Below are 13,403 nucleotides of genomic sequence, written 5' to 3'. Positions count from 1 at the left end.
ACAGTTTAGTAAATCATCCTGTGTTGCAGCTGAACTTTCATACGGACTTTGTTTTTTCTTCCAGAAAATAATGTAATACCATATCTCATAACTTTTGTCATTAATCCTCACCATTGACTTTCTCTCATTACAAATCACATTTTTCACCCCTTTGGTAGTCTTCTGAAATGGAGATAGCTTGTCTGTCTAGCATGACTAAGAAACACTTTTTTCCTCAATGAATTTTAAATCATCCCAGCAAAAACTAAACACCATTATAATAGTACAGCTCCTTCATGCCCACAGCATAAAGTGGAGGTTGTGCTGGCTTTGGGACATCCTATAATCACAAATGCTAAGGAAATCTTCTTTTAAACATGTTAATATTTAACTATTTGTATGTTTTGAGATTTGTTTTCCTTGAGACATGAATTAGATGTATATTAAAGATATTTTCCTCTCATCAGTAATTTTTTTAAAGGCAAATCTTTTTTAAAAAAAAAAAAGTTATGCTCGACAAATAAGAATCCTCCATTTTGTGATGTACTTCAAATAACCAAGCATGCAGTCTTATTTTTTTCCTTCCAGCTCTGTCCTGAATTGGCACTGCTGCCCTTCTATTCTATTTTACTTGAATTGGCTTTAGCTTTTAGATAGTACCATAAGGTTACTTAACTGCTTCTGCAGACTGAATTTTCAAATGGAAAACATTTTTGTTCTTTTCTTTTACAGCTAATAAAACAGCAGCAGGCTCTGGAAACCGTCCTGGGAGTGTAATACGTGTATATGGGGATGAAAACAGTGATAAAATAACTCCTGGAACATTCATACCGTATTGTTCAATGGCACATGCACAACTTTGCTTCCATGGGCATCGTGACGCTGTTAAGTTCTTCGTTGCAGTACCAGGTAAGCTCTGTATTCCTCTTTTTTAAAAAGTGGGGGCTTGGTCTTTTTTGATCTCTGCTCTGGGTGCAGTGTTGAGACAGGTGGAGCCTGTGTGAAGGAAAGCCTCATGTTCAGAAATGGAATTAGGATTCTAGGCTTTAAAGCCTTGTTTTCATATGGAAGGAGAAGCCTTGGAGTGGTGAAGAAGGAAGGAGTTGAACACTTGGCTATTAAAATTATTGAAGTAAAAAGTAGATGTCCCTACTGTAAAAGAATCTTGGTTCAAAAAGCTAAGCACACTTGTTTAGAAACTAGAATGCCAAATGCAGACTCTTACTGAACGTGCATGCACACTGTCTAGTTGGCCCAAAGTGGGTAGGAGTTCAATTTTATGCTTTGATATGTAAATTCCAGTTGTGCTGCTCTTTTCTAAACACCCTGTTTAAACGGCTTTAAGCATTGTACTGAAATTGAGTTAGCTTTGCATTTTGGTGTCAAGTAACCAAACTACACTTGTTACATTCTTCAGCTGACACTAAACAAATTGTTTGGTACCTGAATTCAGGTAATCTACATCAGTTTTTCTCTGTCGCTAAAATGTTAAGGGAGGTAAAACACAAAATATGGGAAAATGTGTTTACTCGGTCCATGTTTTGCTTCAGGTCTGAGAAATTGAACTTGTTGGATGAGTTGTTCTTTAGAAAGCGAGGTATTCCACTTTGCCTTTGACCATTCTCTCTCGCATTCAGCAACAGGCTTACTATCAGCATTGTAGCTTTATCATTTGGAAAGCAGGAAGCAAGATAGGACAAGTGAGCTTTTAAACAGAAGTATTTTTCTGTCTGTCCAATCACTGTTCAGATAGAAGTTTTAAATTCTTCGATTACTGGTCTCTTAATGCTTTTCAGAGATAGATACATGTGCTTCTGAGACCAGACTCTTGGACCAGAATCTTGTGGACCAATGACTTGTCCAGTTCCTTCCTATTGCCACGTGGCCTTAGTCAGAATTCTGCGTCTGAAGCTAACTTTGCAAGGTCTTTATCTGTAAATATAGATTTTAGTGGGTTAGGTTGACTTCATAATTAGTTTTCTTTACCTCAGGGGCCCTGTCCATTTCCCTCAATATGAGAAGGACTGTGCCCAGAGTTTGGGGTTCAGAAATTTTTTCCTGTGCCTTGCTCCTTCTCAGGCAGTAATTACCACCAGTATTGTATTTGCTGCCCTGGGGAGGCCCATATCTCCTAAGTATGGAATCTGCTGCTCCCTCTCTCTCCAGGCCTGCGTAAGAGGAGACCAAAATACCTTATGGAGATAGCTTTGAGACCACAGTCGGAACCAGGCTGGGGAGACTCCCTGTCCCCTGATAGGTTGGCTTCAACCTCACGCCTCTCCTCTGAGCATGAACTCTGAAGCAATCTAATAGAAGCCCAAGACCACAGATCTTTGGTTTTAATGAGAATAATAGATCCTGTGACAGACACCGAAACAGATCCCTTTCAGATCTTCTCCCAAGAGAGAGGATTCCTCCTGACTACTTCCCAGTTGAGTGAGTCCTCATATCCAGGTCCTAAAGACTTAGCTCCCTAACCCTTAGCTTATCTTCCTGACCCCAAGAAACCAATGATATCGGTTCAGTGCCAGCAAGTAAGAGTTAAAAATCAACATTGCCGGCACTGGCCAAGAGCTGTAGGTAGAACTTTTCTTCTCCAGTGGCACTAGCCCAGTCTCATAAGGAGCCACCAACTACTAATTCTGAGTGCATCTGATCTGACAATACTGATTACTGGGACCCTTCTTGCCCAGGAACACAGAGTTAAATTTCCTGGAGAAATCTTTACCCTCCCATAATCAGTCTCCTCTGCTTTCAAGTCTAGTCCATCAAAGCACCAGGAGGTGCTTGCTACTGTTCTGTCCACAAGGTGGTGTCACCATCCACCGGCATCAACAGGACCATAGATGGAACCAGTTCTGGCTATTCAGGGCAAACCATCACTTCCATCAAGGACTGGACAGGGCTTCTAGACTGTTATGGATCCATCCTTGAACCAAATGATTACCCACCCACGAACTTCTGGTTCCTGAGCTAGCCTTCAAACCATCGTAATGGCCCTGATATCTGAGTCTCTATGCACAGCGCACTGGATCTGTGCAAGGATCTCACCAGCTCTCTTCTCCTAAGCAACAACTGGTTCTTCTTCGAGTGTCCCCGTGGGTGCTCCACATTAGGTGTTGGGCTCTCCCGGCGCCGCAGATCGGATCTTCCAAGCAGTTTCTGCCAGACCGCAGATGCGCTGCTGCGCACCGCTCCCTTGCGCGCTCCTGGCCACGTGCGCGATCCGGTCCCCGCCAGTTCCTCTTAACCGCTGTCGGCTGCAGACGGAATCCTACTAGGCTACGGCCAAGTTAGCGTATTCAATGGTTTTAACTGTTTTCTTTAAAGTTTCAGTTCTTAGTCTATTGTTAAGTTAGTCAGTTGTTATTTCAAAAAAAAAAAAAACAAGCGGGACGGAATTCAGTCCAGTCCCAGTAACAAGCGGAGCACCGGAGGCCAGGAGCCTAGGGCCATTAGCCCTCCTGCCGCAGCAGGCTATCCGAGAGGGGGAAAACAGCACAGAGAAGGTGCTAAGTTCCCCATTAACAACTAAAAGACTCACCAACAATGTCCTCTTCAGGATTCAAGAAATGTGAGTCTTGCCGAGAGGCAATGCCAGTGTCTGATGGGCACAGTCACTGTATAAGGTGCCTTTGGGGAGTCCTATGTTACGCAGAAATGCTCCTTCTGTGCAAAATTAACAGCCAGAGCAAGGAAGGACAGGGAGATGCGGCTTAAAATGCTGCTATTCAACAAGGCCCTGCAGCCAGACGTGCTGGAGGGGCCGCAGCAGGAGGGACCCTCTGGGGCCCATAAAAGGAAAGCTGCCTCCCTCACCCCATCAGCGCAAAAATGGAGGAAAGCCTCCCCAACCCGATCCCTGCTGGCAGCAACAGCGAGCGGGACGGGAGGAGGACACAGCCCCCAGCCACGGCTCAGCCTCCGATGATCAAACAGCCGCCCTGCACCGCAGGCAGGGCGGCGGCTAAACAAGCGCCGGTACCGGCGGCACCGCAGGCAGCGGCACCGACCCCCAGGGAACCGGCGGTGCAGAGCGCGCAGGCACGCAGCCTGCAGGCACCGGAGGACACCGCCCGTGCGGATGCCGAGAGCGGTGCGGACGGGGCCGAGATCCCCTGCACGTCAGGGGGCGGAGCCACCCCCTCAAGGGAGGGGGAAGGCTGCACAGAAAACAAGGCACCGCAACCCCTCTCCAGACAGGGCTGCAGAGTTGCTTTCTCTCAGCCCTCCGCTCATGCTGCAGACTCCAACTAGAAGGCAGGGGTCTCCCGTAGCCTACCCAGAGCCCCCGTCTCCATTTTTACAACCAGCCTCGCCCTGGCTGGGACCACCTTCACCCTTCTTGGGGTTTGAGCTGCTGGAGTACTATCACAAATCGCTCTCTCCAGTGTCCCAGGTCTCTCGACGATCTCGCTCCCCCAGACGCAGAGGGTATGCACCAAGAAAGTGGTCCAGGTCACCTTCCCAAGAACAGTGCCCATGCTGCCATGGTCATCCCTATCACACGGGGCATAGACACCACCGGCAGTCTACCAGGGAAAGATCCCCACAGACGGTCCCGTATCCCCAAGGGCAATCGCGAATGGGGACAGAGACTCAAGTATCTCGGGGGGAACTGGTTATGGAACCCCGAGATTTTCCCTTGCAAGCTTCCAGCAAGCGGATGTACCATCACCAACAGGAACCGGAAGGGTCCAGAGAGGCGTATCCTAGTGGTTCCTCGCTCTCCTCCCCGGACGAGGCTACGGCCCCGGGGGACGTCCATCCTCCGGACGATCTCAAACAGTTTCAAGAGCTGTTTAAAAGGGTGGCCTTCACACAAGGCATCCAGACAGCAGAGGTGCAAGAGAAACACCATAAGCTCCTCAAAAATCTGAGACCTCCGGCCGCCTCCAAAATAGCAATACCGCTTGATGAAGCAATCTTGGAGTCCGCCACTATGATATGGCAGACCCCTGCGACTATTCTGCCTGTCCACAAGAGAGTGGATAAGAAATACTTCGTGCCAGCGAAGGGCATGGAGTTCCTGTTCAGCCACCCACAACCAAACTCCTTGGTGGTAGTGTCGTCACAACAAAGATCAAAGACATCTCAATTCAAGACATGGGGAACAGACAAAGATGCCAAGAAGCTAGAGCTGTTCGGCAGAAAGGTCTACTCCTCCTCCACTCTACTGTTGCGAATGGCAAATTACGCAGCGCATCTAGCGAACCACAATTTCAACAACTACACTAGGTTAACCTCCCTCATGGACTCGCTTCCAGAGGACAAGAAACCGGTGCTCAAGGCCATCATGCAAGAAGGCTACGCGGCCTCGAGGACGGGAGTTCAGATCGCCCTGGATGTTGCGGACACAGCAGCACGCTCCACAGCTACGGCAGTGGTGATGCGAAGGGAGTCCTGGCTCCAGACTTCGGGTATACCAAGGGATCTGCAGGCAAAGATCGTCGATCTTCCCTTCGACTCGCAGAAGCTGTTTGCTGAATCAACTGACCCGGTCCTTCATTCCAGTAAAGATTCAAGAGCCACACTTAGGACCCTGGGGATTTACACCCCTCCATACAGAAGGAAAAAGTATTACCCTCAAAAAATACAGTACCAGTACCAGCCACAGCGTCCCCAGTACCACAGGGGTTACGAGCAAGGGCGACATCAACAGCACCAGCAGTACTCCCAGGCGACGTTCCCAACAGAGCCGTGCATCCTCAGGGCAGGGCCAAAGGCCACAAGTTTGACACACAGATCCAGGGCTGCGCCATCCCTACCATCGCACGAGATCATCCGAAGCGGTTATTCCACCATCGCCTCCGTCCATTCTACAACCAGTGGCAAAGGATCACCACAGACAAATGGGTGCTGGAGATCATAGCCACGGGGTACGCCATCCCCTTCCAGTCGCTCCCACTGCCACGACCTCCACCCAGGCCCCACGTCCAGGAGGCCTCCCACGTAGCGAGGCTCAAGCAGGAGGTAGATCATCTCATGCTCATAGGGGCAGTGGAAAGAGTGCCGGAGCAACTGCCAGGGAAAGGGTTCTACTTGAGGTGCTTTCTCACGGGGAAAAAGACAGGAGGCTGGAGGCCCCATCTTAGATCTTCGAGGCCTCAACCGGTACCTGCGCAAGCAATGCTTTCGGATGATCGCAATTGCCTCCATCCTTACGGCACTAGACGATGGAGATTGGTTCGCAGCCCTCGACTTACCAGACGCGTATTTTCACATAACTATCCATCCGGCTCACCGACGATTCCTCCGGTTCATGGTAGGCAAAGAACATTTTCAATACACGGTCCTACCGTTTGGCCTCTCCTCGGCCCACAGAGTCTTCACCAAGACCTTGGCAGTGGTGTCAGCCTACCTCCACAGACGGGGTATTTATATTCCCGTATCTGGACGACTGCCTACTCAAAGGGGCCCTCGAAGGAGGAGGTACTACGCATGATACGCGTCACAGCAGGCACGTTCTCTTCGCCCGGCCTGGTTATCAATCTGGCAAAATCAAAGATAGACCCCACACAGGACATAGAGTTCATAGGGGCACGCATAAATTCTATTACAGCGAGAGCGTATCTACCAGAGACACGCTTTCGGGCCATCGGCTCCCTCGTGCAAGTCATCACCTTCAGCCCTACGGTGCCGGTTCTGACGTGCTTACAGCTGCTGGGCCACATGGCAGCAGCGACGTTCGTAGTACAGAACGCCAGGTTACACATGCGCAGCATGCAGCACTGGCTGGCGAGCGTATACAAACCGGCAGCACACACCGTTCACAGGGTGGTGTCGCCCGCAACAGAGGTGCGCAAATCCCTGCAATGGTGGGTAAACCCCAAGAACTTGCTAACAGGGGTACCCTTCCACCAACCACAAATATCGGTTTTTCTTACTACAGATGCCTCCCTCATAGGGTGGGGAGCACACATGGGCGAAGAGGTGACTCAAGGGCTGTGGTCCTCCACGGAGCAGTCACGGCACATAAATATACTGGAGCTCAGAGCAGTGTTCAACGCCTGCAGACACTTTTGAGACCATATACAAGGCAGAGTTGTCGAGATCAGTACAGACAATACCTCCACCATGTTTTATATAAATCAGCAAGGAGGAGCTCGGTCCCGTGCTTTATGTGCGGAACCAGTCCAGTTATGGAACTGGTGCATCGCCAACAATATAACCTTGAAAGCCTCGTACTTACCAGGCGCTCACAATGTGAAGGCAGACCAGCTGAGCAGGCGTTTCGCACTCACGCACGAGTGGCAGATCCGTCCCAATCTGCTACGACTGAATTTTCACGCATGGGGTTTTCCCCAGATAGACCTGTTTGCCACTCAACACAACAAGAAGTGCCCACGATTCTGCTCCAGGGCAGGACTGAGATGGGGGTTCCTGGGGGACGCATTCGCGATCTCCTGGAGGGGCCCCCTGCTTTACGCCTTTCCTCCCACAGTGCTGATCCACAAAGTCTTGCAGAAAGCCAGGAGGGAAGGAGCCTGAATGATCCTGATAGTCCCAACGTGGGATCGACAGCAATGGTTCCCCCTACTCCTGCGCATGTTGGACTGTCCACCAATGCCCCTTCCGGTGGCGCTGGATCTGCTCACGCAAGCCCAGGGGTCCATAGTGCATCCGCACCCCCAAGGCCTGCGACTACAAGTGTGGTTAATCCATGGCTCAGCTCCCTAGAGAGCACATGTACGGAGGAAGTGCAACAAGTCCTAGAAAGTAGCAGGAGGACTTCCACCAGGAAGACCTACAAGCAGAAATGGACTCGCTTCACGGCATGGTGTTCTACCAAACAGCTAGCCCCCCTTTCGGTGCCTATACCTGTAATATTAGAGTATCTACTGGACCTCAAGAGAGGAGGACTCTCACTATCCTCGTTAAATGTCCACCTTGCCGCCATTTTGGCGTTCAGACACGAAGAGGAAGGGCACACGGTGTTTGCCCATCCCATGGTTACCAGGTTCCTCAAAGGGCTGGTAAACCTATACCCCCCTCGGAAACCGCTTCCACCTTCGTGGAACTTGGACCTGGTGCTTAATGCGAAAACGGGACCACTGTTCGAGCCTTTGGCCACGGTTTCCCTCTGCCTCCTTACGATCAAGACGACCTTTCTTCTCGCAATCACGTCAGGTCGCAGAGTGAGCGAGCTTGTGGCAGTTATGGCAACGCCACCCTGCACTGTTTTTTCCAAGGAGGCGGTAACCATACGGCTGCATCCAGCCTTTGTTCCTAAAGTTTCTTCTGAGTTACACATTAACGAACCTATTGTTTTACCGTCGTTTTATCCAAAGCCTTATAACTCTAACAAAGAGGCGTGCCTACACCTCCTGGAGGTGAGGAGGGCGCTAGCCTTCTATATAGAGAGAACCAAGTCCTTCCGGAAAACAGACTCCTAGTCTCTCTCGCTCCCAAATCGAAAGGAGAAGGTCTCTCTTCGCAGAGAATCTCGAAGCACATCGTATCCTGCATAAAAATGTTCTTCTAACTCAAAAAGACTCCTTTACTGGCGACGCCCAGGGCTCATTCCACTAGGGCGGTGGCAGCATCAGCAGCCTTTTTCAAGGGCGTTGTGCTAAGAGACATTTGCAGAGCAGCGACCTGGTCATCCTATGACACCTTTGCCAAACATTACGCCCTTCCCAGGGTATTCTAAGAGAATACCCGTCTCTCGACCGCGGTCCTCTCGGGGACAAGCTGCACATAATCAGATTACCCACCTCCTATCTTGGGTTACTGCTGGGTAGTCACCGAATGTGGAGCACCCATGGGGACACTCGAAGAAGAAAGAGAGGTTACTCACCATAGTAACGGTGGTTCTTCGAGATGTGTCCCCGTGGGTGCTCCACTACCTGCCCATCCTCCCCGCTTCGGATCTCTGTTTAGTGTTTTGCAGGAGCATCCGAGGCGGTTGGTCAAGGAACTGGCGGGGACCGGATCGCGCACGTGGCCAGGAGCGCGCAAGGGAGCGGCGCCCACCGGCGCATGTGCGGTCCGGCAGAAACTGCTTGGAAGATCCGATCTGCGGCGCTGGGCGAGCCCGACACCTATTGTGGAGCACCCACGGGGACACATCTCGAAGAACCACCGTTACTACGGTGAGTAACCTTTCTCTCCACAAGCATATATGGAGGAGGACATTGAACTGCATCTGTTGTTGCCATCATGCTGCCAGGAGCATTCTTTACCACCACCAATGAAGCAATGACCACAGGCAATACTAAAACCTCTTGCAATGGGTGACATCTGAACCTCAGATCCCATTTGAGGAATCTTAGGACACAAGTTCTTGGACATCCTGTGATCCTCACATCATGCCCTAAATAAAGGACTGTTGTGGAGTCAGCCACCATGATACAGCACGTCTGCATCTTATACCCCATTCCCAACATAGCTCAGAGTTGTCCCTCTAAACAGGGAAGAATTTGTGTCCACCCAGCCTGCCCCAAACTCTCCCGTAGTGCAAACAGCCTTTATGAAAAACCCAAGCAACCAGGCCCTCCTAGCAAACTTGGGCACTAAACATCTTGACCTTCTGGAGAGGAAGGTGTTCAGAATCAGTGTCTACCAGGCCTGGTTAGTAAAGTGTGATTGCTAGGAACTACTTTCAAGTTCTTGGAGCTTAAAGATAAATTTATCAGGAGGGAAGGGCCCAATTCCAAATCTTTGTCAGTCAAGGTAGACTCATAGCAAAAACTTCACTCCAAGCCACAGTGGATTCTGTATCTGTAGCTATAGCTACTGCAATGGTAATGAGGAATAAATTGTGGCTTTCCTCTTTGGGGCTTGCCAAGGAATTTCAGGACACCATCAAGGATTCATCTCGTAATAAAATTAACCTCTAATGAAAGGACAGGTGAGGATTTTTTTTATTTGTTTTTTACACTTTTTAAAAGATTCAAGGATAAGTCTGTGCTGCTTGTGCATTTGTACCCTGGCCTGGAAGAAGACCTACCATGAACAGGTGTGTAAACCAAGGCTGCTCCCACAGCCTTTCTGTGATTGACCGGTATGAAGTGTTAGAAGTTGCAAAGTATGCAACCCCATCCACCTCAGAATGACCTGTTCATGGTAGGTCGTCTTCCAGGCTAGCGTACAAATGCACAAGACGCACGGACTTGTCCATGGAGGAAGGCCCATTCTTGACTTTCATCAGATAACTGCAGAATTTGCAAATATATTTCTGTTGATACTGATGATTACCTCTGTGGAAAGACATGTGATTTGTGGCTCTAACCATGAAAGATGCTTACTTTTATGTGACTGTAAAACAATTCCACAAAAGGTTTCTCAGATTTCTAGTAGAACAGGAACACTACAAGTTCCAGGTACTCCTGTTCTTTCTGGCAACAGCACCCAGTGTCTTCACAAAGGTCTTCCATGGAGGCAGCACAGATGAGGAAAAGACTGCTGTACCATCCTTGAAGATGTGGCTAGAACCTAACAGGAAGGTTCAGTTGCAGAGTTAATCTTTTCTTTGTCTCTGGCATCTTTGGGAATCTGACTGAACATGGAGCAATTTACTGACTCTCAGTTGATAGACTTAATAGGAGCAATCCTAACCTAGACCTCAGCAAGGACACTCCTCTGTTTGGCCAGGTTCCAGGCCATGAGCAGCCTGATAAAACACATTATTCTCAAACCTCCAACTACAGTCACAGTCCGTCTTTTCCCCACTGTGCTGGATGGTCTCTTGACTTTCCCTGATGCCATTTGACTACCTTCAGCTCTATTGCCTAATGGCCTGGCTTTGGTATTCATACTCTGTCTAGCAAATAAAACTACCAAAATGACCTTCTTTGTCAGGGCTTTTCTTGCTCAGTAGATGAACCCAGAGCAAGTATGTGCCTCAGTCCATTTTTTTTTTTCCTCCCACATCTAACTTAATCATAATCATGGAGGCATCCCTCATAGGTTAGGGAATCCAACTGGCTGGCCACAAGATGCATGGATACCTTCAGGGTACATCTACACAGCGACCTAATTTTGAAATAATGCTGCTATGCACAAAAATGCATTTTGAACAGCATCCATACGCAAGGCCTTTTTTTTAAATAGAGCCATTGGATACACTATGGCTTATTTTGAAATAGGATCTATTCTCTGTCTTAACAACACCTAAATAGTTATTTCAAAATAGGCACTATTCCTCCTAGAATGAAGTTTACCAATTTTTAAATAAGTCAATTGTTATTTCTGAAATTATTTCAAAATAGCGGTTGCATTGTGTAGACATTAGGGATAGTTATTTCAAAATCGCAGCTGTTTTGAAATTACTTTGCTGTGTGTAGACCTAACCTGAGAGGTCAGAATCCTTATCAGTCCTCTGGAGCAGACAGGCCTGGAATCCATTCCTCCCAATTACATGGTCTTGTTGTGTCTACATTAATGTCAGAGAACTGGATGACCATCTTCTGTGTAAAGAAATAATGAGGAATGAAATGTCTTCCTCTCTGCGTAGAGATGATGCTCTTACAGAACAGGTGTATTTGGAATCACATCATACATTCAGCAAGATCCTCTCCGGGTGCACAAAACTCACTTAACGATGAATAAATTAATCACTCAGTGGGGAATGCCATCTTGGGACCAGTTCACCTCCCAGGCAAACCAGTTGTTGAATATATGCTGATCCAACCAGCCTAGACTCTTAAAAACCAGTATCTTGGACAGACTACGCAAGGTACGCATTTCCTCCCATTTCACTGCCACAACAGGTTCTGTCGAAGATTCATTAAACCTAAGGGCTAACTGACCCAGGTATTTCTGGTTTCCTGGACTACTTGTTCATATACTATAGGAAAGTGGCCTGCTAACTTGAGTGGAAGGATCATATATCCCCTCTTCACCTTCTAGTGTGGTATTTGGATGGGTGGCACAGAGCTAGAAACCCTTCAAATCATTGTCATCCACAGCAGCAGTTTCTCCAGCAGAAAGTGCTATGCAGGTAAACAGAGATGTTTTTCTGTACTGGGGTGCAACAAAATCAGTTATCTGCAGGAACAGGTATTCGTGCTATTCTAGATTAACTCCTTGCTCTCGCAAAGTTTTTCATACTCTTTGATCCCTGCGGGGCCACCTGGAACCAGTTAATGCTTCCAGGCTGAAGTAGAGGGCTATTTGATCTTTACTCGCCCAGTAACAGCCAGGTGTCTGAAGGGTCTCGCTAGGACCTTCTCACAGTGAAGCTCTGTGAAGGAATCTCTCACATTCTTACTGCTTACCAGGCCACCATTTGAATTGCTGACACGTGCTCGAAATCCCACCTATGCATAAAGGTTGTGTTCCTTGTCACCATCATGTCAGCCAAGAAGGGGAGCAAGCCATGGGCACTCATGGCTGACCCCTGTGCACTACTGTACATAAGGAAAAGGTATTCCTAAATTGTCACCTGAAATTTATCCTTAGGATAACTGCATAGTTGCATATAAATTAGTGAATTCTCTTACCAGTTTTCTTTGGAAATCCTCAAAGCATTCTATCTGCAAAGCATAAAACCACCTAGAAAAATGTAGGCACTTGCATTTACAAGGCAAAAATGCAAACAAGCAGTATCTGTTGAGGGGCTAAGTGGATTTCTGGTTGTATGCTCCTTTTATAACAGCACATCTCCCTTCCCTGGGTGGAGTGAGGGCCCAGTGCATTAGAGCATATACCTCATTGGTATCTCTGCAAGCAATGCCTGTGCTGGACATTTGTAGGGCAACATCCAGAAGTTCCAGCCACACCTTTATTACACTTTAGTCCAAGAGTCTTCTGAGGGCGTAGCATTTGGAATGGCAGTTTTACAGATGTCCCTGCTAGTTGATTAATGCTTACCTGTCACTTGTGTAACATACACAGAGAGAGACCAGCACTTGAAAAAATGGAGGTTACTTTACGCATTAGAGGTTCTGTGAGATGTATGGCCCCTATTGGCATTCCCGTACCTGTTCTCCTTCATTTTACCATGAATCCAGTCATGATCTAAAGAAATAACTAGAGAAGTGTTCCATCTGCTTCTCCCTTTATGTTCCAAGTGTGAGAAGCTCCACAGCACAGATGTGGATCAGACACTGCTTGCAAGGTTTTCCACTCTTGGGCGCATGGACCACACACATACCCATATGTGAAATACAGATAGGGGCCACTCCTCTCAAAGGACTTCTAGTTACAGGTGGTAGTCTTTATAGCTCACGTGTTTTTAAAGAGCGATGGAATAATCTTAGCATGACCAGCATTCTGTCTGTTGCTAATGAGATCTAGCAACAAGACTGTGAGGCTACGTCTACACTTACTAAAAACTTCAAAATGGCCATGCTAATGGCCAAATCAAAGAATACTAATGAGGCACTGAATATGCATTTCAGTGCCTCATTATTACTCTTCTATTTGGCCATTAGCTTGGCCACTCCAAAGTTTTTAGTAAGTGTAGACATGGCCTGAGT

General features: G+C 48.0%; 1 protein-coding gene across 3 annotated transcripts in view; it reads left to right on the top strand.

The window, feature by feature from the left end:
- SPAG9 (sperm associated antigen 9) overlaps nucleotides 1-13,403 on the top strand; it is a 154,774-nt gene that overhangs the window by 135,708 nt on the left and 5,663 nt on the right. For all 3 annotated transcript variants that reach the window (XM_075014966.1, XM_075014965.1, XM_075014967.1), the window contains one exon: nucleotides 712-888. In XM_075014966.1, the coding sequence (XP_074871067.1) occupies nucleotides 712-888 (177 nt within the window). The remainder of the gene's footprint in view (nucleotides 1-711; nucleotides 889-13,403) is intronic.

Source organism: Carettochelys insculpta, chromosome 20 (assembly GCF_033958435.1).
Source record: "Carettochelys insculpta isolate YL-2023 chromosome 20, ASM3395843v1, whole genome shotgun sequence".
NCBI classification, from domain to species: domain Eukaryota; kingdom Metazoa; phylum Chordata; order Testudines; family Carettochelyidae; genus Carettochelys; species Carettochelys insculpta.
This window is presented reverse-complemented; position numbering and strand designations above follow the sequence as displayed.